The 26,609-nt window shown below is 39.4% G+C and overlaps 1 protein-coding gene across 2 annotated transcripts in view; it reads left to right on the forward strand.

The window, feature by feature from the left end:
* Window positions 1-365: 365 nt before the first annotated feature.
* The window catches only part of tmcc1a (transmembrane and coiled-coil domain family 1a), a 67,556-nt gene continuing 41,312 nt past the window's right edge, over window positions 366-26,609 (forward strand). Inside the window, exon 1 of one of the 2 annotated variants that reach the window (XM_052093842.1) lies at window positions 366-409. In XM_052093842.1, the coding sequence (XP_051949802.1) occupies window positions 371-409 (39 nt within the window). In that variant the 5' untranslated portion in view covers window positions 366-370. Of the gene's footprint in view, window positions 410-25,482; window positions 25,930-26,609 lie in introns of those variants that run through there. The other variant, XM_052093840.1, reaches the window with a different exon arrangement.

A 26,609-nucleotide genomic window follows, 5' to 3' on the forward strand; every position in this document is an offset into this window, starting at 1 on the left:
ATCTTCAAATCCAATGAGCGATTTTAGCCCAGCAACCAGCATTGTTTTGTATGTTCAGCAAGTCATGTTGCAAAATATACATCATAAAAGCTGTCCAATCAGGTTGTGACCTTATCAGCCCATCACATACTGCAGCACATGCATCCTCATAGGTGAAGCATAAGTGAGGAATTCTGTGTGTGCTTGTGGCAATTCCAAGTATATGTTGGTGTGCAATGACAAGAGAATATTTTTAAGAGGAATGGAGTGTGTGTTTGTGGGGGTGTGTGTATGAGTGTGTGGAAGAGAGAGTGAGCAAGACATAGAGAGAGAGAGGGAGGGTTTTTGAGTGTGTTTTGAGTCACTGTCATTCGCCGTGCTGTCAGTCAACATGGTGCAGCGCTTCAGCCTCCGCAGACAGTATTCACAGGTAAAACACTTTTAGTGCTCAACTTTCCTCTGTGTGATAATGAATGTAGAATCTGCAGGATTGTCTCCAGTATATGCATAAATGTGCATCTGTGAATATAAAGAGAGTGTATGTGCATTCAGGGTACGGAGAGATTTTCTATATTAAACAGTATCCTGTGATTTGTTTTGATGGACAGAAGGAAAAGTTAAGTGTCTGCTTTGATGCAATATTTTATTTGACTTTCTATGTCTTTTGAAATTGTAGTTTTATTGTGCCATCTTAAAGAGATAGTTCACACAATAATGAAACTTCTGTCATCATTTACTCACCATCATGCCATCCCAGATGTGTATGACTTACTTTCTTCTGCTGAACACAAATATTTTTTGTCCATACAATGGAAATGAATGGTGACCAAAATTTTGAAGGTCCAAAAAGCATATAAATGCAGCATAAAAGTAATCCATTTGACTCCAGAAGTTTAATCCATGTTTTCAGAAGAGATATAATACATGTCGGTAAGAAACAGATCAAAATGTAAGTCTTAAATCTCAACTTTCACTTTCACATTCTTCTTCTTTTGTTTATGGCGAATGATATTATACATGCATATCGCCACCTACTGGGCAGGGAGGAGAATTTATGGTAAAAATTACTTAAATATTGATTTGTTTCTCACCCAATCCGCTTCTGAAGACATGGATTTAACCACTTGAGTTGTATGGATTACTTTTATTTTGCCTTCATGTGCTTTTTGGAGCTTCAAATATCTGGTCAACATTCACTAGAATTGTATGGACCTACAGCTGATATATTCTTCTAAAAATATTGATTTGTGTTCTGCAGAAGAAAGAAAGTCATACGCATCTGTGATAACATTGTTAGAAAGTAAATGATGAACTATCACTTTAAATTAAATTTAGTGTCATTTAGAAGATTGTTTCAGGTTTAATATACAATTTAAGCTCTATCTACAACATTTGGAGCTTATAGTGTTGAATACTTTTCACTTGTCACAAATAAAATTGTGTTTACAGTAATGAAGTTACAACAGAAGTACATAGGGCAAGACAATAAACATACACTAAACTAGCCACAAGACCTAAACTTTAATATGATACTGATACATACTAACTCCTGTCATGGCCAGTGTTTGGTGTAATGTGATTACAATCTGATTGTCAAAAATGATTGTAATACATAAAAATGTAATTCTTGTAATCAGATTACAGCTATTAGCCACTTTCACACATGAAACCTGTTGGAATAAATGTGTTAGATTGCTTTTACTGGTAAATGTACCACATCTGCTACTCACACATGCAAGAAGTTCCTGTCTTTTTTCTGTTTTGTGGCCATTCACACATCGGCACAAAATGCCATTACACTCTGAGATGTAGTTATTTTATCAGTTGACAAATAAATGCCCTTTAAGGCTGGATTACACTACACAACTTTTCAAATCTGAACAGAATCTATAAATACAAGGTGTCAAACACTTAATGACTATGTAAATGGCTACAGACAAAAATTGGGCATGACACACTAAACGACTGAGGATCACTACGGCTGCCAAGTTGATCCAAACAACATCACACAGGAACACATGTCCCCGTATCTACATTATTCCAGATACATTTGAAAACGGCGATTCCGAAACGCTCTCCGGCCACACTGCCATTTTCAAGCATTTTCCAAAAGTTGCTTGTCCACACTGAACCAGATGAATGCGCTTAAATCATGTTACTGTACATGCAAAAGTATATCTAGATATCTGAGGCATTGAAACAATTTGATTGTTTTATTCAGTGACTGATTAAGTGATAAGTGATTGTTAGAGTGAGTTAAAACTTTACTTGTTTTAACACATCTTACTCTGTCTCTCTCCTGTGTTTTCTCTCACACATGAACTCTTCCTTTATTGACTGCATGTGTCAACAATCCCCATGATATCTAACTAACTGACAGAAACCCTTTCCACATACAAGCTCAAACACCTCGAACATTACATGAATAATCTAGTTTCTGAGTTTCACTACTATTCCTTTCAGGACGTTTCATGTTTATTTGCTGTATATACACTCACCTAAAGGATTATTAGGAACACCTGTTCAATTTCTCATTAATGCAATTATCTAAACAACCAATCACATGGCAGTTGCTTCAATGCATTTAGGGGTGTGGTCCTGTCAAGACAATCTCCTGAACTCCAAACTGAATGTCAGAATGGGAAAGAAAGGTGATTTAAGCAATTTTGAGCGTGGCATGGTTGTTGGTGCCAGACGGGCCGGTCTGAGTATTTCACAATCTGCTCAGTTACTGGGATTTTCACGCACAACCATTTCTAGGATTTACAAAGAATGGTGTGAAAAGGGAAAAACATCCAGTATGCGGCAGTCCTGTGGGCGAAAATGCCTTGTTGATGCTAGAGGTCAGAGGAGAATGGGCCGACTGATTCAAGCTGATAGAAGAGCAACTTTGCCTGAAATAACCACTCGTTACAACCGAGGTATGCAGCAAAGCATTTGTGAAGCCACAACACGCACAACCTTGAGGCGGATGGGCTACAACAGCAGAAGATCCCACCGGGTACCACTTATCTCCACTACAAATAGGAAAAAGAGGCTACAATTTGCAAGAGCTCACCAAAATTGGACAGTTGAAGACTGGAAAAATGTTGCCTGGTCTGATGAGTCTCGATTTCTGTTGAGACATTCAGATGGTAGAGTCAGAATTTGGCGTAAACAGAATGAGAACATGGATCCATCATGCCTTGTTACCACTGTGCAGGCTGGTGGTGGTGGTGTAATGGTGTGGGGGATGTTTTCTTGGCACACTTTAGGCCCCTTAGTGCCAATTGGGCATTGTTTAAATGCCACGGCCTACCTGAGCATTGTTTCTGACCATGTCCATCCCTTTATGGCCACCATGTACCCATCCTCTGATGGCTACTTCCAGCAGGATAATGCACCATGTCACAAAGCTCGAATCATTTCAAATTGGTTTCTTGAACATGACAATGAGTTCACTGTACTAAAATGGCCCCCACAGTCGCCAGATCTCAACCCAATAGAGCATCTTTGGGATGTGGTGGAACGGGAGCTTCGTGCCCTGGATGTGCATCCCACAAATCTCCATCAACTGCAAGATGCTATCCTATCAATATGGGCCAACATTTCTAAAGAATGCTTTCAGCACCTTGTTGAATCAATGCCACGTAGAATTAAGGCAGTTCTGAAGGCAAAAGGGGGTCAAGCACAGTATTAGTATGGTGTTCCTAATAATCCTTTAGGTGAGTGTACATGGCATATGATTACTTTTGTTTGCAACTTACATTTAAAAGAATAGTTCACCCAAAAATGAAATTTCTCTCATTATTTACTCACCCTTATATCATTCCAAAGCCGTAAGACTTACTTTCTTCCTCGGAACACAAAAGATGTTTTCATTATTATCTCGGCCCAACTGTTCAGTACAGTGGCACTGGATAGTCCCTCACTTAAGTAGCACCTAAAAGGATCATAAAAGTCTTCTGAATACATACGATGGATGAGAAACAGCTAAACAACAAGTTCTTGCATAAACGTGCAACCCGCTGTTCGGGTTCTTCGAGTTCTTCTCATAGCAGCATGAGAATTCGGCATGTGAGTTCTGAATCTTTTTCCAGCAGAAGTCAGATCCAATGTCCCAAATTCCAGACAAGTGAAATAAATGAAATAACAATATTTTGGTCTCCGTACTGTTAGATAAGGTTTAGGGTTTGGCGTATATAATGTTATTAGCTCCTCAAGTGTTTCCAGAAAATTGGAAACTGGTATGGAACAGTGATGGAATTGCCATTACATTTGGGAACATGTTGTATTAGTGGTGTCATATGTGTCTTATTTTTTGGTACATCACGACTAAATATAGCTTAAACCTGCGCTTCTTTTTAAAAAGTCTTTCTTTCACACTGTCACTTTTTATTTGGGGGGGGCGACCAGTGACACATGACATCCTTTCTGTTGTCTTTCTCTGATGTTGGTCTCCATAGCAACTAAGTGATGTTTAATCAGGAGGGATGTCTAAATGGACACAGGTGTCCAACTGTGAATGAGTCAACAACATCCACACTGTTTGTGTTTGATTTAGTGAAGCTGTGTTTTTAATGCCATGAAACCTTTATATTCACCATAAATGTAACAATAGTTTACCATAAAGACATGTATTGTCTTGTTAAGCATAATATATATTTTCACTGATAACGATAAAGTAAATCATAATTTTTATTTCTAATCGACTCATCCTACTCACGGCCACCGAAAGAGATGTTAAGCTGGCTGTGAGGCGAGCTGGTCTTATCAGCTCGACAGCCTGTGCTGGGGAACAGGAGGTCTGCGGGGGTTTACCCGGCGAGTTCGAGCCCATTGAAATCCCCAAATCGCATTCAGCATCATCCGAGTTAACCTCGAACCCGTAGGTAGAAGACAGGGTAGGAGGGCGGCTGGAGATCAGAAATGTGTCACAACGAATGCCATATTTTCAAGCAAAAGAGTTTATAACCTGTAGTGCTTGAAGTTTGCATTGCAAATTATATTAACTTAGTTCTTTACTTGCATCACGACAGTTCTGAGGTGAAATGTCCACTGTGTGGCACTAAGAGCGAGTTAAATGTTCTTCCAAACAGATGATGTTTGTCATCATAGTCAGTTATTTCATCAAGTTTTAAATCAACAAATCCGACCTTCCTACCCTAACCCTTAAACCTAAACATAATTGTGATATTAAAGATGCAATTATTGAAGAAACCACATCATTTAGTGTTGCTTTAGGACACTTTTAGCTCACGTGTGGACTCGTGTGCTCTTCAGGACTCATTCCCGCTCCTTTACATCACAAGTGCAACGCCCTATCAGCTGAGCTACTGCACAATTCAATCACACTTAAACAAGCTTGTAAATGTAGTTGAGAGTCATGCGCTATAGCAAACGTGTTCAGATGTCATAAGATAACATTGTGTGAGGAACAGGTGAATAGTTTTATTCTTGATTTGTGTGAAAGTGAATTCAAGTCATTGTTATTGTTGCGCCTCTGGTGTTCAACGAGCCTCGTAAAAATCATTTAGCAGAAATGTAGGTATAGTAACATGATTCTGAGGGACCAGGTTGGTATGTACTGTAGAATAGACATCTTGTAGTAGTGACCATTATTAGGTTAAATCTTACTGATGTTAAAATCTAACAATGCATCTAACACAAATGCATCTAACACAAATACAATAATGCATCTAACACAAATACATTTTCTAGTGTGAGAAAATGTCTGATCTCAGTTAGAAAACCACTGACTGTTTCCTGTTTCCTGTGTGAAACAGCAGAGGAGCTATTATTGTCACTTAATGTTAGAGCGCTGCACTTTCATCTGTGATTTGATGGAGATCTTCTGTTGTGTTAGAAGATCTCACAATGAGCCGTTAAAGAGACAAACAAGAGACATGAGAAAGTAACATCATAAGTCTTGCAGTGATGTGCATTGGGGATTAACAATATATGTGCGTTGCAGTACGTGTGTGTTTACTCCATACTGTCTTTGATGTCACCGCTCTGTTTCATGTGCATGTCTAATGAATATTCATGCATAATTATTTATGTAGGCCAACACCCTAATTCAGGACAAGCAGTGCTCACATGATACTTATACACTGTCCACATCTTCATCACAGCAGGGCTGTGAAATGATGCTCTGTATATTTGAGCCAAAATAACAGAAAGACAGGACTCAATGTAGGGGTCGTTTATGACAATTTAATGTACAGTAAGACACTAAATGCGGTTTAAAACACTTATAGAATATTCCTGGTTCAACACAAGTTAAACTCGCATAATGTTGAAATATCACAAAAATAACTTCTGACTCATCCCTCCTTTTCTATATAAAAAAGCGGGAAAATAAATGTGTATTTACAGTATTTAACATTTACGGATTGACCCCATTGACAATGGAAGTCAATGGGGTCAATCCGTAAACGTTAAATACTGTTTCAAAAGTATGGAAACAAGACAAACAATATGTGTTAACATGATTTAAGTGTGATAAAATCACTTACTAACCTTTTCTGGTTAAAGTTATATAAAATTTTACAACTTCGTTGCCATTATGAATTAACAATAAATCCCAGTAAATGGCGATTTAACTTTACAGCTCAAATAATAGTTACGTTTTATCAGAATAATTAATGTAAGTACTTTTATTAAATTATAATCTTCACATTTCTGCCTTTAAACCCTCCAAAAATTGGCCCCATTGACTTCTATTGTAAGTGCCTCCCTGTAACCTCCATTTTCGTTAAAAAAAAAAATTAAGAAAAGGAGGGACGAGTCCAAAAAGGTGCCATAAAAGGTGCCAATTGAGCTTAACTTGTAATGAACCGGGAATATTCGTTTAAAATAATGAAAACAGGTGATCAACCTTTAGAAAATGTAACTTGTTCAATTCAGGAGCTCAAACTAAATATTATATGAACTGCTTGAATTAACACTTATATTATGTGAGGTTTGTCATTTCTTTCTGTTTATTTGTGTCGTGTGTTTGTGTGTGTGTGTGTGTGTGTGTGTGTGTGTATATGGATGTGTCCAGGTGTGTGTGTTGTGAGAGATCAGTATTATTTATCAATTCTTATTTTGCGCTGCGTGATAACACAGTGAACCTCATAATATTCAATGAATGCTTGTAATTTGCAGGATCATACACAGGGCCTCTGCTGTCTTCACTAATCCTGGAAACTTTCATATCGAGAGAAATTTGTGAAATATTGCACACGCACACCTGATTATGAAGCAGATTGTGTAAAAGAAATAGATCATTCTGCACAACATTTTTGTAAAACAATATGTAAAAATTTAGTTATTTAGGTTAAATATTTATGAAAACGTTTTTAAACAAATTGTTACGATTCCCTGTTGTCTACCCCGCGTTTCACATGTCACTGTCATGCACTAAATTTCCCATAGTTCCCTGTCCTCACCACTGCCAGCATTCACTCATTGTTTTCACCTGATTGTCGTTTGTGATCATCCTGTGTCTGTGTATATAAACCCTGTTTGTTCTCCATTCCCTTGTCGATCGTTGTATGTTTATGAATGTTTCTCACGTGTTTAATGTTTCGCTGTTTTTGATGTTCCCATGTTTACTCCGTTTCCCTTCCAGCTGTGTTCATCCTGCCGTGTTTTCCCAGTTCCGTGTTCCTCCGATGTGTTCGTGTTTTAGTTTCAGTTTTCCCCCCGTGGATGTTTCTTTTGTTCCTGCTTGTTTGTTTTCACATTGATTTAAAATAAAGAACCCGCATTTAGATCCCACTTCTTGTCTGCCCTCGTCTGCATCATAACAGAACGATCGACCACAAATGGATCTAGCGGTTCAACAGGCGAACTTTAAACTCCTCTGCCTCAAACAAGAGGTCCGTCCGGTGGAAGACCATATCCACAATTTCCTTGAGCTGGCGAGTGTCGCGGACTTCCCGGACTCCTCCCTGGTGGTCTTTTTCCGGGGCAACCTGACCAGTTCGCTCAAGGAGCGGTTGCCACCGGCGACGTGCGGTTGGACGCTCTGCGATTTCGTGGAGGAGACTCTGCTGGCATGCGGCTCGCCGTTCACTGTGGGCGTTGTTGAGGAGGACCCTGCCTCTCCTCCCACAGTGGTGACCCTCCAGTCGCCCATGGCTCGTCCTTTCATGCCTGTCCCACCTGCCAGCAAGCCAACCCCCACGCCTGCCTTGGTCAACGAGCCAGGGCTGCCAACTTCGTCCGCCCGGAGAAGGAGGAGAAGAAAGGCTTCCACTCCCCAGCCTACGCCTGCCACGGTCAGCGAGCCAGCGCATACGCCTGCCACGGTCAGCGAGCCAGCACCTACGCCTGCCACGGTCAGCGAACCCCCTGAGCCTCCAGAGCTTTCCATGGTTCCACCTCCCTCGGCTCCACCTCCTGAGCCTCCCGAGCCTTCCTCGGCTCTGCCTTCCTTGGCTCCGCCTCCTAAGCCTCCCTCAGTTCCGCCTCCTGAGACTCCAGAGCCTCCCTCAGCTCTGCCTCCTGAACCTGTTCCTGTCCTGTGGCCACCTCCCAGGCCTCCTGAACCTGTCCCTGTCCTATGGCCACCTCGCAGGCCTCCTGAACCTGTCCCTGCCCCTTGGACTGCCTTCTTGCCCTCTGTGCCCTCTTAGACTGCCTTCTTGCCCCCTGTGCCCCCTTGGACTGCCTTCTTGCCCCTTGTGCCCCCTTGGACTGTCCGTTTGCCCCTTGTGCCCCCTTGGACTGTCTGTCTGCCCCTTGTGCTCCCTTGGACTGTCTGTTTGCCCCTGGTGCCCACTTTTGATCTGCTAGCCCCCTCCACTCCCTGGACGATTTTTTTTTTTGTTTTGTGAGTTTTTTGTCTTTTTTTTTTGTTTTGTTTAGGATCGTCTGGAATCCGATCCTTTGAGGGGGGATTCTGTTACGATTCCCTGTTGTCTACCCCGCGTTTCACATGTCACTGTCATGCACTAAATTTCCCATAGTTCCATGCCCTCACCACTGCCAGCATTCACTCATTGTTTTCACCTGATTGTCGTTTGTGATCATCCTGTGTCTGTGTATATAACCGTTGTATGTTTATGAATGTTTCTCACGTGTTTAATGTTTCACTGTTTTTGATGTTCCCATGTTTACTCCGTTTCCCTTCCAGCTGTGTTCATCCTGCCGTGTTTTCCCAGTTCCGAGTTCCTCCAATGTGTTCGTGTTTTAGTTTCAGTTTTCCCCCCGTGGATATTTCTTTTGTTCCTGCTTGTTTGTTTTCACTTTGATTTAAAATAAAGAGCCCGCATTTATATCCCACTCCTTGTCTGCCCTCGTCTGCATCATAACACAAATATTAGTGAGGTAAATTACAAATGATTATAAAGTTACACACAAACATAATTTTACAGTGACGAGCAGTCCTATACATTACATTTCAGCACTGTCACACTACAGCGACTCTCTTAAGTAGCACTTAAAACGCATCCTCACATGTTCATGTTAAGTGCAGTTTTGGGAAAATGGGCAATTTTCAGCTGTCGACATTTATCAAGACACTACATGTTTATAACTGAGAGAAAATGATATAAACCTTAAGTAACAGTATTCCTCTGACATCCGTTTCTTTAAAAGTTTGTGGTCTTGGAGCTTATCTGTATGTGCTTGAGTCCACGCCCATGAGAGCTGTGACTCTGGTCCCGCCTTGATAGTAAAGCATGATTGGTTGAAGATAGAACTTGCTATGACTGGTCCGAGTAATGTGGGCATTATCTGATTGGCTTGAGTAGATGATGGGTGGAGTCCACTGATTTGTAGGTTTGTGTGCACATCTTGACACTAGATTTGTTTCAAAATCGACAAATGCGTGTAGCTATCCACAAATGCACAGGAAGCGATCCACATATAAATGTGCGTGATTCATAAATGAATGCTGGACATAGATGTGTTTGTGTGTTAAAAAATATATTTTTAAATATTTTTTTTATTTGTAAATCTCATTGTTTTTATTTGTGAATTCATTTAATATTTGTGAAACTCCTTATATTTATTGGTGGATCTCATTCAATTTATTTTTGAACCAACTTTGTAATTGTAAATTTCTTTCCATTTCCATGTTAATATGCAACAATTCTATCTCCATACATTTCTTTCTGTGGACAGTCTCCATTTCTCAGTGTGTATAATCTCCATCTAGTGGTTGGTTTGTTTTTATGTTGTATGTGTGTGTGTGTGTGTGTGTGTGTGTATGTTTGTGTATATATATATATATATATATATATATATATATATACACACATACAGTGTATATATAGTCATAATGAAGAATGAGTAAGTGTGTACAAACTTTTGAATATGAGTGTATGTGATGGGCATGTGAGCAGACCTGACAAAACTGACACACCATCAGTACCACATTCATTTCTTACACTCTTTTATTTGTGATTCAGATGAATATTGCTCATTTTATATTTGATTAGAACATTGTGTCATTTCTGAACAGTACGGAAGGGTGTGTGATGGCACACATGTAATGGGTATATACAGTATGGCATAGTTATAAACATTATTGTATATCTTTTCTGTCCACTTGGTTTATCTTTTCCTGTTTTCCTGCTCACGTACACACTGATGTTTGTTCAGTATTTGTGTTGGTTAATGGAGTTACATAATATAATTGCCATGTCTCTGAAGCAGAAAATGCTGAAATGTTCTGTTTATCAAAATAAACCTGCCCAACCCTTGTGAATATTCATGTATATTCTTGTGTTTGCTCAGTAGTTGAATTATTTACTTGTTCATAGATTTTCTGATTTTGTGACCAGTACCAAATTATGTTTCATTTTGCTATCCTGTCATACTGTATATCTTACCCATGTTACTGTATGACAACTCAACTGTTCATTTTGACTATTTAAAATTCTCAAGTTTAAAAGAGTCCATCTGCGCTTGAAATCCATGGTTAAATACATTTTACTCAATGAATGAACGATGAAAATTATTTACATGGGCACTTAAAAGAATATTTGGACACTTCAGTCATACTTTCAGACAATTTATGAATGTCATTGCTTTAGAAAACAAAATCCAAAACAAGTGTCAATTATCTTAAACAGAGCACAGATAGCACAAGCACTCTTCTCAAATTGTTACTGTAGGTTTGAAATATTAAGATTGTGATGCTTTGTGTCGAACGTTAGAGGAACACGTCTACAGTGAATGTGCTGAACTGTGGTGTGAACTTGACACTTGTGTGAACTTGAGGGGAACTGAATTAATACATCCACCAAAAATCGCCATAACGCAAGTTGACTAAAAGTGGCTCAAAATAGATTCATAAAAGTGAAGTCAGTTCTGACTTCGGCATTTGAACTTAGATGACACTTGCTTTGATTATTATTTAATGCGATGACATTCACACATTTTAAGTGCAATTAACATGTCCAAATACTTAATGGGGTCAAGAAATCTCTCTTTTACTTTTCTGTATTACTTACCTTTTGTAATTAGCCACTAGTGGCACAGAATTATTGTTCTGTTTCTTTTTGCGAGTACCAGGAAATGGTGCCTGACCCAAACCTTTGTGTGACTGGTTTACATGATGCACATATCTAGGATGTTCTCTGTCCTACTCAAAACATTACATGTTTATGTCTACAATACTCAAATCCCTGAGCCGTAACAGCAGCATTTTCCATAACAATCTGAGTGATGCATGAATGCATGATAGGCCTACATTGTTTTGGTTATGCTTAAGAAATGTTCAATTAGGTGTTTTGTTTTTCATTACCACTATTCTCAATGGTGATTTTCATTTGATTCTAATTACTGTTATACAATTTATTTTTACTGTATTACAATTCATCTGCAAATATTAATGGCAATACAACAAATTATACCATGATTTATAGGGGTAGGTCACTGTACATACATTTGGGAAGTTTATTTGTTCTGTGGTGTGACACATTATACTCAATCGTAAACAATTTAAACAGTACATGGCTAATTATTCTGTAATTATTATACATGTAGTTTTATGAGCTTATATTAATTGAAAGACTACATGGAATATTTGTACTTAAAAAAAAAAACAAGTTAAGGCAAATAGGTGATTAACCCTTTAAGCTCTGAGGGTGTTTTTAAAGATTTACCCAAAGTTAAAAAGCTTAAAACTCAACAACAACAACAAAAAAAGGAGGGCCAAGTGTTTGGTATCATTGTAAAGAATACTTTTCAAATATTTGAATGATAATGATTATGATACCTTCTGAGACTCTCAGCCTCTGCTGAAGAAACTGCTGAAAAATCACAAAAGAAACTTGAGCCAGAAATTTTATTTTTTCTTATTTTTGTTATTTGACATTATATATCTCTGGGTGTAAATAAGGTAGTTTTTTTTTTTGTGTTGATAGGATAATGCAATAAAAATGTATTGAAGGTTTGCATAGTATGCAGATATGATTTTAGTAATGAGATTTTGCAGAATGAGTTTCATTCTGTGCCATTTGAGTCATCATTGAGTCTGTTCCATGTACTTGGCTTCATCTCCTGGGGACCATATGTAAATCCTCTAAGTAATGGTGAATTATATTTTATGCTCTACTTATTTTTCGTCAAGTTATAAGTGAAATGTGGCATATAATCAACACCTTTCCACATGAAACATAATTGTCAAAGACATATGCTTAGCAATTCCTTGCTTATGACACATCACTAGCTTTCTTCTTGAGGAAGCGGGAGCTGGTTAAACAATCCAAGTAAGTTTTTATTTTCCACACTCTTTTGGTGTAACACACACACTAATGGCTTTTCAGAACAATCACACACAGTCAATTTGTGTGTTGTTCTCTCTCTTTTTTTTTTGGCCTGGACTGCCGTTTTTATCCTTCTCCACTCTCACAGCAAAACACAAACAGCTGTTAGAGATAATACCCACAGGTGGGACTTCTTACCATTCTCATCTCCCGATCTTGCTCTCCATTCACAAGTCAGCGCTTGACCAAGCCCCCACCTCCAAATATCCCCATCGCCCGACTCAGGCCAGGGAGCCATCCGGCCTGCTTACTACCCCCCCATTTCTAGAGAGGAAGTCAGCGACAGACTTCGAACTTAAATGACTTATCATTCATGTGATGGAGCCAATGGAGTGGGGCATGGTCTGAACAAAGGATGAAGGCCTGTCCCTGGAGGTAATACTGAAGAAGCACCGGGCGTTCCTCCACCTTGACCACCTGGGAAAGCACAGCTCCCAAACCTCTGTCCAACGCGCCGGTCTGTAACACAAAAGGAACAGTGAATTCAGGAGAGTGCAATAATGGCTCACCGCAAAGCACAGCTTTCACTCACGTGAACACCTGCTGACATGGCCCCGTCCACTGGACCAGATCTGGTGCCCCCTTTTTAGTAAGATCAGATAGCGGGCTGGTGCAAAAGAGAACATGTGGCCGACCTCGCTTAGTGTCAGGGAGCGGAAATGCTGGTGCTGCTCTTCTGACTGTCACCCTAACGGCTGACACATTGCTATACATCACATCACAATTTTTTTGTCTGTGAGTAAAACAAACATGCTGGTTTTATTCTACTCTTTGAGGGCTTTCCAACAATAAATGAAACATGACTATTTGATGAGTTTGATGTTTTTACTGATTACAAAAATATGCACAGTGCAAATGTTTTTTTTTAATAAATTATCAAAACAGAACACTTTTGATTTGTCTACAAATTTCAAAGCAATCATTAGGTTTTTGGTCATAAGAGCTTCTGAGTGTTAAAACAATACCCATGTTGTGTTGGTCAAAACTGTAGTTATCCATATTTGGCAAGTATTAATTTTTCTAATGGGCTTGCCAGCAGAGCCCATCTGAAATGGTGACCAGTTACAGGACCTAAGAAATACACTTTCCCTTATACATTAATATAAATGTTAACCTAACATGGTCAACGGGGAGGAGCGCCTGGTGCTGTACATCATCCGAAAGCTCTCGGTGAGTGAGTCAAGGTACAGCACCACTGAGAAGAAATGTTTGGCCATCAAGTGGGTGGTCTTTACCCTTCGGTATTACCTCCTGGGACAGGTCTTCACCCTCTGTTCAGACCATGCCCTGCTTCAGGGGCTCCAACACATGAATGATATGCATAGATCACCCATTTGTATCTAGGTCTTCAGACATTTAAGTTCAAGGTGGTCCACAGACCGGGGGTGCAGATGTCTGTCGTTGACTTCCTCTTTAGAAAGGGTGAGCAGGTCGTAAATGAACATATTGTGCCTACCCATAAACACAATTTAATATATAATTTTTTTGCATTAAAGTAATGAGAGTTATATTTTTTTACAATACGGTAATAGGAATTTGTAGGGAAATGCTTAATTGTCATTAAAATAATGTTAAAATGCAATAGTAGAATAATCATACTTTTATTAGTTCACCCAAAAATGGAACTTCTCTCATCATTTATTCTAACCATAACTTTAATATCATCCCAGATGTGTATGCCTTTCTTCAGCTGATCACAACTGGAGTCTGATGGATTACTTTTATGCTACCTTTAAGTGGTTTCTGGAGCTTGAAAGGTCTGGTCATCATTCAATTGCATTTTATGGACCTACAGAGCTGAAATATTCTTCTAAAAAATGTGGTTTGTGTTCAGCAGAAGACAGAAAGTCACACACATCTGGGGTGGCATGAGGGGGAGTAAATGATGAGAGAATTTTCATTTTTGAGTGAACTATCCCTTTAAGCAATATGCCATTTCTAATTTATTTTTTTTTGTAGTGATATACTGTAGATGAGCATGTTCTTGACCAGTTTGTGAAATGCACCCAGTAAGTCCCATTAAAAATACCAAAGGGTGAATCTTACATGAGAACTATGATTAAGTGCTGAAAGACGAGTTCAGCTTGTTTGAGTGAAAGTGAGTGTTAGATAATTTTGTCATCCAATATATTTTATTTATTTTCTTGATCTGCAATCCCCGTCTCGATACGGCTCAGCTGAGGGAAGAAATAAATGACACAGACATCCATTGCTATCAGATCCTTCTTCAACATTTATTGTTCAGCACTTTGTTATATGGTCCAGAAAAACACATTCCACAGGACCCCCACCAATGAAATAGTTCTTTACCTTATATGGGGTTGACATACATGTTTGAACTATGTGTGAAATGTGAGAGTAGAGACAGGAAACACATTCCTATAGAACATCTTATTCTTACAAGGGGCAGCTTTGCTTTGTGATGACACAGCAGAGAATCACTCAGAGAATTTGTTGAGAAGCCTTAATTATTTCACATTGCCCACTTTGATCCTGAAAGGATCACGTTGCCTTCTCAACCAACTTCAGTATTAGGTATATACACATAATGGAGCATGGCGATATTATGCTTGTTTATCATCACATTCAACTTTTGCATTAATAATTGTAGCAAACCTGGGCCAAATAATAACATAAGTAGAATGCATACAGCAATCGATATAATGGAAGACATCCAGGGTGCGAACCACCCAAACATATTGAAAAAAATGTCCCCATATTCCCTGATGTTATCAGCTAATTCTTTATTCAACTTATCCATTTCCTTTCATACCTTCATGAATTCACCATCATCATCAATGTGACCCAGGATGTATGTATAGCATTTGTCACCAAACATTTTACATACTCCTCCTCCATCTTTAGCCAAGAGGTAATCCAAACATTTAATACCTCTTGACTGTCCAACACTGTCTAAATATACTTCAGGGTCACTTGAGGCATCACCTTCTAGGTACCTTCATTTCCAGGTGTTTACCTGTACCTTCCCAAAAGAAACATCTTCCTGTAACATTACCATAAAACATAAACCATCATACATTATTTCTAGGAATTGGAATTACACTTGTGACTCCTTGCTAATGTGTTGATACTGAACGGGCATAGGCAAGCACGACCGCCTGCCATGTGCAGAGTATCAGTAGGAATGTCTTCATGTTGACTGTTCCGGGTCCCTCCTCAGGTCCTCCTAATTCGCAGATTTCCGGTTGGGCACTGGCGCTGCGTGTTCAGCTCCTCCAGTGCTTTCACCATTCACCTTGAATAAGTAAGGCCCTCCTCTGGAGCAAGCTTCATGCGGCTTGCGTGGATCCACTGTGGTTAAAGGTCAGTTAGCACCCCCGTTCTGGTCACCGGCAGTACAGTAGTTGGGCCCACTTTGGTTCACCTAACTTTGTTGGTTTCAGACACTTCACCAGAACCTGCTGATTTGGAAGAAATGGATGAGTAGGGCTTTCTGCAGGCAGAGGGAGATATCACCATTTATGCCAATTTAATATTTAATGAGTCAATCCACATATTCAGCAATCTCCACCTCCTTGTCACCTGTGGAGAGAAAGCCAGCGCATTCTTTGACCCAAGGGGTCGGGAAAGGCTTACTGTGGCATGGGGGGGCGTGGTCGTGTGTCGGTCTGCGGAAGAGAGAGAGTGGTAAGGCTTGTCACCTGGTTTGTAATTATCTCGAACACCTGTGTCTTGTTGTAGTGATACGGAGAGAGACATTTAAAGGGACGCCAAGTGTCGAGAGGGAGAGAGAGATAGTTTACGGACATGTCCGTCATGTGTGTATTTGTCTTTATTAAGTTATTCATTAAAATATTATTTATATGGCCAAGCTGGTTCTCGCCTCCTCCTTCCCATTGAACTCCTTTACACTGGTGCCGAAACTATCTCTCTCTCATCGCACCACCGTCTGCCATCGGCCTTTATCCCTCTTGGAGGCTTAATTAGCCTGATAAGGGACCGGGTGTGTATAATCACGATCCGGCCCCGCCCTCCCACATTCCTCCCTCGTTCTCTCAGGAGAGAGAGAACAATACGTTCTATATGTTGTACCATCAACGCCGCAGCAGTCACTGCTCACAAACATGCAGGGAGGCCTTTGGCGACTGCCTCTAAAAATTTGGCCACTGGTCTATATGTTCCACAATGGGACTGAGCGAGGATCGCTGCTGCTGTGCCTGCCGCCTTGTGTACGTACAGATGAAAGGGTTCATCATGATTTGGTAGCAATGTCCATTTCAGCAGTCCACTTGATAGGTTCCTCAGCCCTTGAGAGTGTTGCTTCTCTCAGGATTTTGTCATATAACGAGCAGTTTGGCACCCATGCTTGACAAAATTTCACTAAACCCAATAAGCTTTGCATTTGAGCCTTTGTTGTACGGTGTTGGAAGGTATTAATCATCTTCACTCTGTCTGTGGAGAGACGTACTGTTCCTTTCTGTAGTTCATGACCCAGATTGATAGTTTTCAGTTTCACCCATTGCATCTTTTCTTTTGATGTTTTGAAGCCAGCCTTCGCTAATATATTGCACACAGTAGTTGAAGTGGTTGTGCATGACTTGATGTCCTGGCCGGAAAGCAGAATGTCGTCAACATACTGCAATAGACAGGTGGCAGCTTGGTATTCTTCAAAGTAGCGTGCACTACAGCAGAGAACACAGCAGCCGAGTCTCTAAATTCCTGGGGCATTTTGTTACTATTGGCCTCCATATGTGAATGTGAACAGCGGCTGCATAACAGGCATGACTGACACTGAAGAATGCAGAACACAAATTAATAATAGTAAAATGAGTGTGGTCTGCTGAAATTTTGTTAATAGTAGTGCACAAATCCGGCACCACTGGTGACAATGGCATTAATTTTTTCAACTCTTGCGTTAATCGCCATGTATTATTAGCTTTCTTCATAGGATTAATTGGTGATTTATATGATGAGTGAATGTGTTTCAAAATACCTTGTTACAGGCAATTATGTATTATTGGGCCAATTTCTATTATCCAACATATCCACTTCTGCCATTACTTACATTGCTCTGTACATAATATACAGGTTTTTGTTCTTTATATACAGATTGTATTAGATTTGCACTACGTGTGTGTATGTGGGTATGTATGAAGGTGAGTGTATGTACGTATATGTATAATTATTTATTTTGTGTTCTTTTTTGTTTTTAATTACCTATGTTACCTTGCTGCTGTTTTTGGTATTGTTTGTATTGTTCTAGACTGGAAGCTCCTGTCACCAAGACAAATTCCTTGTATGTGTAAGCATACTTGGCAATAAAGCTGATTCTGATTCTGATTCTGATGCCTTGTTCTTTTTCTTTGGAAAGTGGATACTGTTTGGAGTATACTGGCAAGTTAGAGCAGAGTTTGGCAACATATGGTCTTACGTCAATAAGGCCCGCCTCATCTTTGTGGGTGTCCCATAGCGCTGGGTCGACGTTGAGCATTTCCTGTTTCGCAGCAGAAGTGTTGACAGACATTGAGCTGCAAACTTCTCCACAATGTTCTGTATACAAAGACTAAAAATATACTGAGGGAAACAGCAATTGTAATGAGTTAGAATCAAAAGTAATTTTTTCCCAATTTTATGTATCGGATCACAGGCCAGTAGGCAGAATGGAGAGTCAGGCAAAATCATGCATTTTAAATACGTTTGTGTTATCTGGAGATGTTACGGGTAATTTTGGTGTCATATTACACTTCACAGGAATGCCATTAATTCCCACAGAGTTTAGAGTGCGTCCAGTAATAGAGCCCTCATAGCAATGCGCTGTAAATGAACATTTAGATGCGCCCGTATCGATGATTAAGGAATGCGGTTTTTATATAGTAATTCTTTGCATATTGTCAGCGTCTCTGACAATGTTATTGAAACGATATGATATCCATCTGGTCACTTGATTAAAGGAAATGCAGCTGTTGTACCTTCGCTCGTATCTTTCTTTGAATCTGAATAGAATACGTCCGCAGCTGCAGCGAATGAGTTGCCTTTAAATTGTGTTAAATCGGGATACAACAGTGCGCATGGTGTCGTTGAGAGGTTAGGGGTTAAAGCTTTGTTCACGACAATATCATATTTAGGCGGCTTGTTTTAAAACAGAGACTGTTGCATGCATTTGATTAGTCTCTTTTCGTTCAGGACCTTTGTCCCAGAATGGTTTTATTTTCTTCCACACCTCATATGACTCTTTTATGTATTTATAATCCCATTGATGGTCCTTTCACCCTTTTAACCATAGATTTTGGTTTACTCATGAATTGATCTAATTAAGTTTTTTCTTCTTTTTTCTTTCTCCTTTCTCTGACCACTCAGCCAAATTGCTGATATAGGTATTATAAGTATTATATTCTTGTTTATAGAGGATGGCTTATTTCCTGTCCCACAATGTCACCCTTTTAATAATACTACAATAAAATTCCCGATCGACACGTTTCATGCAGATCAAATTTCTCTCTGTCTTTTCCTTAGGACAATTCCCATCCTCTTCTTATTCATACCAGAATAAGGATATCCTTTAAACTACTGCTGCGGTTGTAGGGTTTTCCCTATTTTATAATAGAGCAAAACCCTCCTTCCTATTTTATAATAGGGCAAATTCCTCCCTCTGAAGGGGCCCCCGAGCAAAGTTATTAACAGAGTTAATATCGAGCCAAATTAAACTACGTTTTATTCAATCTCTCATCAGATAGGAATACTTGATACTTAAATCAGTCTTACCTGTCTGGAGAGATCCCGGACGAGCCCCCAAACTGTTAGATAATTTTGTCATCCAATATATTTAATTTATTTTCTTGATCTGAAATCCCCGTCTCGATACGGCTCAGCTGAGGGAAGAAATAAATGACACAGACATCCATTGCTATCAGATCCTTCTTCAATATTTATTGTTCAGCACTTTGTTATATGGTCCAGAAAAAACACATTCCATAGGACCCCCACCAATGAAATAGTTCTTTACCTTATATGGGGGTGACATACATGTTTGAACTATGTGTGAAACGTGAGAGTAGAGACAGGAAACACATTCCTATGGAACATCTTGTTCTTACAAGGGGCAGCTTTGCTTTGTGATTACACAGCATGCTACATCACCAAGAGAAGTTGTTGAGAAGCCTTAATTATTTCACAGTGAGCAGGTTTAGAAAGTTTAAAAATGTGTTGTGTTATGTATGAGCGTGTAATGTTTAGGTCATTAATTGGTCTCATTTAGAAGAACTGACGTGAAGACACTAACCAAGCGTTATGTAAGAATGCACTCTGATGACCCACCATACAGAGACACAAGCCAGAGAGTACTGATACATTCTGGATTTTTCTGGCCCATTCTGAATATGTCTGGCAGTCGCTTTGCCCTGGGGACAACTGTCCAACTCTGTACTGCTTCAAAGAGGGATGAGAACCAAACAAAGGTGATATGCGTAATGTTTTCTTAATAATTCTTAATATTAAAATAATTTCTCTTATCCCTGCTTAATTTGCAGAAACAACTGTCAGACATTCAGAGGTTAATTACCTGAAATGTTTAACACAATGTCTCTGTGGCACTCAAAACATTGCTCTGTTTGTTTAAGAGTTCTGACCAGTCTGACAGAGCAACATTGACTCAACCAATGGTATGAGTTTGGGGTGGGCTATCTGTTTGCTTGACCAAAGCCAGACAGAGGGAGTGTTTTTGAGAAACCTGTTGAAAACAGTCATTATTTTTGCAATTCCTTTTGGTGCTGCTGTTGGTGCCGAAATTAATAAGTTAATAATAAACTTAATTCTGTTTTTTCTGGTATTTTTCACAACCAGTATGTGGACTTTGCAACGAGAGGGGCGAACGCACTTGATGTTGTTTACACAAACATCCTAGGCGCGTACTGGGCGGAGCCCCACCCCCACCTTGGCTACTCAGACCACATCTCTGGTATCCTAATCCCAGCATACAGACCGCTCGTCAGGTGCACCAAACTACTTAAGAAGCAGGTGAAAACCTGGCCAGCAGGAGCCATCTCTGCTCTTCAGGACTGTTTTCAGTGTACTGACTGGCACATGTTCAGGGAGGCTGCAACATATGGAGACTCTACCAACTTGGAGGATTACACAGCATCATTGATCAGCTACATCAGCAAGTGCATTGATGATGTCACTTTCTCCAAGACCATCACCACATGCTCCAACCAGAAGCCATGGATGACTGCGGAAGTGCGTGCGCTGCTGAGGATGCGAGACTCTGACTTCAGAGCAGGCGACAAGATGGCCCTAAGAACAGCGAGGGCCAAACTGTCCCAGGCCATCAGAGAGGCAAAGCGCGCACATGCCCAGAGAATCCACAGTCACTTCCAGGACAGGGGCGACATGCGGCACATGTGGCAGGGCATCCAGGCCATCACCAACTACAGGACAACATCAGTTGCCTGTGACAAAGATGCCTCCCTTCCAGATGCGCTGAATGACTTATACGCTCGGTTTGAGGCACAGAACGATGTGGTGGTGAGGAAGACTGCCCCTCCTCCCGATGAACAGGTGATCTGTCTTACCACAGCTGATGTGAGGTAAACTCTACGTAGAGTCAACCCATGGAAGGCTGCTGGACCAGACAACAATCCTGGCAGAGTGCTCAGAGAATGTGCAGACCAGCTGGCAGATGTTCTTACCGACATCTTCAACATCCCTCTGAGCAGCACCACCACCACACTGAGCACTGGGACCCCCCCCAGGGCTGTGTGCTCAGTCCACTGCAGTTCACTCTGCTGACTCACAACTGTGCAGCAATGCACAGCTCGAACCACATCATCAAGTCCGCCGATGACACGACCGTGGTGGGTCTCATCAGCAAGAACGAGGAGTCAGCATACAGAGAGGAGGAGCAGCGGCTAATGGACCGGTGTAGAGCCAACAACCTGTCTCTGAATGTGGACAAAACAAAAGAGATGGTTGTTGACTTTAGGAGAGCTCAGAGTGACTACTCTCCGCTGAACATCGAAGGCTCCCCTGTGGAGATCGTCAAGAGCACCAAATTCCTTGGTGTTCACATGGCGGAGAACCTCACCTGGTCCCTCAACACCAGCTCTATTACCAAGAAAGCCCAGCAGCGTCTCTACTTTCTTCGAAGGCTCAGAAATCTCCCACCCCCTATCTTCACTACATTCTATAGAGGGACTATTAAGTGCAAAGCAACCAGCATTGTGGATGACCCCACACACCCCTCACACAAACTCTTCACCCTCATGCCTCCATCAGACTCCTCAATACTGAGAGACTGGACTGACACACACACACACACACCTGTACACCATCCAACTTTTGCACATGTCCTGGAGGAACTTTGTCTCATTTCGCTATGCACTGTACTAACTGTATATGGTTGAACGACAATAAAAAAACACTTGACTTGACCAGTCAGTGGAAACAATTATATCACAGTGGCGAACTTCATGATAAAATTGTTTTAAATTCAGGACAGTGATAAAGATTGTTGTATATTGAGATGAGCATGTTTATGTCCATTAAATCATACAATGAACCATAGTGCCAGAAGAGCTTGTTTGGACATAAATTTTTTTTTTTTAAAAATAGAAAAGACTGCCAGTTCTAGTTTCAACATCGTAGGCCTCACACATCACTCTTCACACAGTTCACTGGAATGGAAAGCAGCAGTTAACTAATCTGATCACCAAAGACAACAATCTTAACCTGAATGCACAAGGCAAATGTAACATAGACACGGTAGTCTACATCCCTTATTTTATTTTTAAACAGACACAGCGCCCTAACGTTAGAACTATAAAACAGAATGACACAAGAAGGACATGATTGCCAGATCACCACTTCATAGCCTCAGACTAACCAGAAACCATGATGTAGTATCAATAACACAGATTTTTAATAAATATATTAACTTACTGGAACACAAAATCCCTCCGTCTCTCCTTGCGAATGAACATCTCCGTCACTATGTTGTAAAAGTCGCCCGCTTGTTGAAGTTTTGCTTCAACTCGTTTTGGTAAGCATGCTTACCTTGGCCATTTGTAGCGGGCGTGTTGAATGAAAGAGTGGTAAACAATTCTTTGAATCAGAGAAAGCATAACAAAGTGCTTATACCTGAGGGTGGGAAAAAAGTGAAAACATGAATTAAATCCCTTGCTTATACGAATGCCACATCCCTGATATGAACAAACCCCTAACACTAAGTATTAAACCTTAGCGTTTAAATTGTGAATTGTTGAGACTTGTCAAGAAGAGGTACCACTCACATTATCTCTAGATGATGTTAAAGTCTAGTTACATTTCTTATATTACAGTTCACACAAAATCTATATTTAAACACTGTCCCTTAACACTTACTTAGTTTAATCATTTTAAACCATGACTTTAACTATACATAAGTAATATTTACATTATATTCATGATGTTAGCCAGAGGGGAACTGGCCCCTACAGTGAGTCTGGTTTCTCCCAAGGTTATTTATCTCCATTAATCAACATCATATGGAGTTTTGCGTTCCTTGCCACAGTCGCCTCGGCTTTCTCACTGGGGTTATTAATAAAATTATTATTTAATTACTTATTTTTATACACGATTAACAATCGTATTTTATCTAATTACACAATGATGATTCATCGACATTATAGACATTACAGTTTTATCGTCTGTTAATGCTGATCTTCTGTAAAGATGATCAGGGATCTTTGGCATCTTTCTTTTGGTGTTTTTCAGAGTCAGTAGAAAGGTCTCCTTAGTGGCCTACATTTTTATAACTGATCTTAATTGTCTACTGTCTGTAAGCTGTTAGTTTCTTAACGACCGTTCCACAGGTGCATGTTCATTCATTGTTTATGATTCATTGAACAAGCATGGACAAAATTGTTTAAACCCTTTGAAATAAAGATGTGTAAATTTATTTGGATTTTTACAAAATTATCTTTAAAATACAGTGTCCTGAAAAAGGGACGTTTCTTTTTTGCTGAGTTTATATAAAAACAAAAAGATTTAGCACTTAAATGTGTACATGTTATTTATTTCTACACTTGCCTTCATATTTAAATCATATCTATGAATTTCTACTCCCTATTTTCTGAATTACTATTGTTGTTGTTTGGCAACTACAGTACTAATTATAATTATAACTATAAAACCAGTAATGATAATGATGATAATGCTAATAAAAATAATGGAATCTGAGTAAATATTAACTATGAATTTGATTGAATTCATCCGTCTCCTCAACACTTTCTTCAAAACCTTTTCGGAATTGTTTTTTTTGTATCAAGGGACTTTGTGCTCTTTGCGTAACTATGGCAATGTTTTTGCAAAATAAAATGATGTAGTTTATAACAAGTCTCCCGAATTGAAATTCCATTGTGTTGCACTAAAAGTGAGTGAAATGTTCTCCCAAACAGATGAGGTTTTTAAGGTTGTTCTATTGAGATTTAAATCAACAAAACTGAACTCCCTATGCTTAACCTTAAACCTAAACCTATCCGATAGTGACAGAAAGAGCAAATGTGAGAAACACAATTTCTGAAGCATCTACATCATTTTGTGGTGCCGCTATGACACTTTCAGCTCACGTGTCGACTTGCGTGTTCTTCAAGATCTTCATATCTCAGTCCTTTGTACATAAAACACTCTCTCAGTTGAGCTACACTGCAGTCACATGATCACACTAAACAAGCTTGTAAATATAGTTATGCAATGCAAATGTTAAAATGAGTCATGCGCAGTAGTATAAGTGTTCAGATGTCATCAGATAACATTGTGTGAGGAACAGGGCGAAAAGTAAATGTTTATGGACTGATAATCTGCTGATTTACTCAAGATTTGAGTGAAAGGGGATGAAAATGATTGCTGTTTTAACGCTTCTAGTGTTTATTTCAACAACCTACAACAGGCCACATAAAATAATTTAGCAAAAACAAAGTTATTTTAACATGATTCTATGACAGTTTGCGAATGCCACTGGGGGAAATATATGTCGGAGACAGTAAAAAGGCGACTTAAGAAACCAATCGAATTTAACATTTACTCTCACACAATCTGCCCTCTTGATTTCATTCTATCAAGGAAAAAAGTGACTTTTTACATTTTTAATACTTAAGTACAATTTAATGTGAATACTTTTGTACTTTCAAGTATGTTTTTTGCTAAATACTTGGTCTTTTAATTGAGTAAAATTTTCACTCAGTAACCATACTTTCACTGAAGTATAATATCTGAGTACTTTTTACACCCCTGAAACTTTGTAGAAGACCCTGAATGAGGCCTTGTCTTATATAAATAAGCCACCTCTCACCTAAACCCCAACATCATTACACAAACACTCTCTCTCTCTCTCTCTCTCTCTCTCGCTCTCTCTCTCCACCACTGAGAAGATCTTTGGCCGTTTCCTATCTACCCCTCTGTTGCACATCTGAGCACACACACTGTGACATTCTACAATCTTTCTAATGCCTTGCAGTTGGTAGATTTAGTACTTTCATATAAAAGTAATGTGGTACTGCAATTTTTGGAACATTTGTGCGTGAGTTTTGGTGGTTGTTTTTGTAATTGAGAGGAAAGCTTGCCATTAGCTTGGATTAGCTGGTTATGATTGGTTTTCAAGCTCTTTGTCTGTGATTGGTTGAGGTTGTTGGGTCACCATAACTCATTGGCTAAGCTCTCAAAACCCTTTAAATCCATTGAATGAATTTCTTCATTAGTTGTCTAACAGTGTTTTGTTGTCCAAAAGAGTCGCACCAAGACAAAAACCCTCTGGCCCTCTCCCGACTTCTTTCTCACACAAACTAAAAGTTCACGCTGAGCTTTTGGGGTTTTTATTCTGCAACATTCCCTGTGTGAATCCAGAACACTTGCTTCTTCAAAAGTGATGTTTCCATTATAGCTCTCTGAAGCTAAACACTTCCTTTGAATGTAAGAGGAAATATGGATGCGTGCTGAAATTTTCTTCTTCGTCTTAATTTCAAGAACATCTCTCCAGCATTAATGGACACTACATCACTTTTTCTTGTTTGAAAGTTGCAATGGAACCAAACGAATATTCTGGATGCTCCGATGAAATTCTGGACAGCACACTTGAGTGAAGCGCTGTTAGAGTTGTATTTGTGATTGAGTCCCTCTGCTTTGACTTGTTCACTCAATGATTTCTCCAATGGACGTCATTCTCAACTTGATAACACCAGAATCCTCTCCATCCACTTCCCCAACCAACACCGTGAGTTCAGTGTGTGTGTGTAAGAGTGAGAGTTTATAGAATACTCCTATATTTTACTAAACTAATATATATATATATATATATATATATATATATATATATATATATATATATATATATATATATATGTCGATGCACTTATAAACTTTTTAAGTCTGCATTGAAAGCAAAGTGCGTATAATCTTTTTATGGTTTGTATGCTGCCAAGTGTGCTACTAAGTTGCATCATTTACTCACTCTCATGTCTTTCCAAACCTGTAAGACATTCTTTCTTCCGTGGAACACAAAAGGAGATTTTGTAGAATTTCCAAGCTGCTATTTTCCATACACTGAAAGTGCTGTCAAGCTCCAAAAATGACAAAAAGCACCATATAAGTAGCAGTGTTGGGTTTTATCTGATTTCAAAGTAATCGGTTACTGTAATTTAATTACTTTTAAGTCAAAAGTAGTGTAACAATATATTTTAAATTCTTGTAAATAAAGTTAATTACTTTTTGTAAAATAATATTATTTTTGTAGAATACATTTATAACATGAATTATGCACATACAAATGTTTAATTTCTGTGTGAGCTAAAGTGTGTGCGGCGCTAATGAGTTGCTGTAAGAGCAAAACGTGGTTGACGTGAGTATGATAATGAACATAGAGGAAATACAGTCATTATTTAGAATTTGTTGAGT

This window comes from Xyrauchen texanus, chromosome 27, assembly GCF_025860055.1.
Source record: "Xyrauchen texanus isolate HMW12.3.18 chromosome 27, RBS_HiC_50CHRs, whole genome shotgun sequence".
In the NCBI taxonomy this organism is placed as follows: domain Eukaryota; kingdom Metazoa; phylum Chordata; class Actinopteri; order Cypriniformes; family Catostomidae; genus Xyrauchen; species Xyrauchen texanus.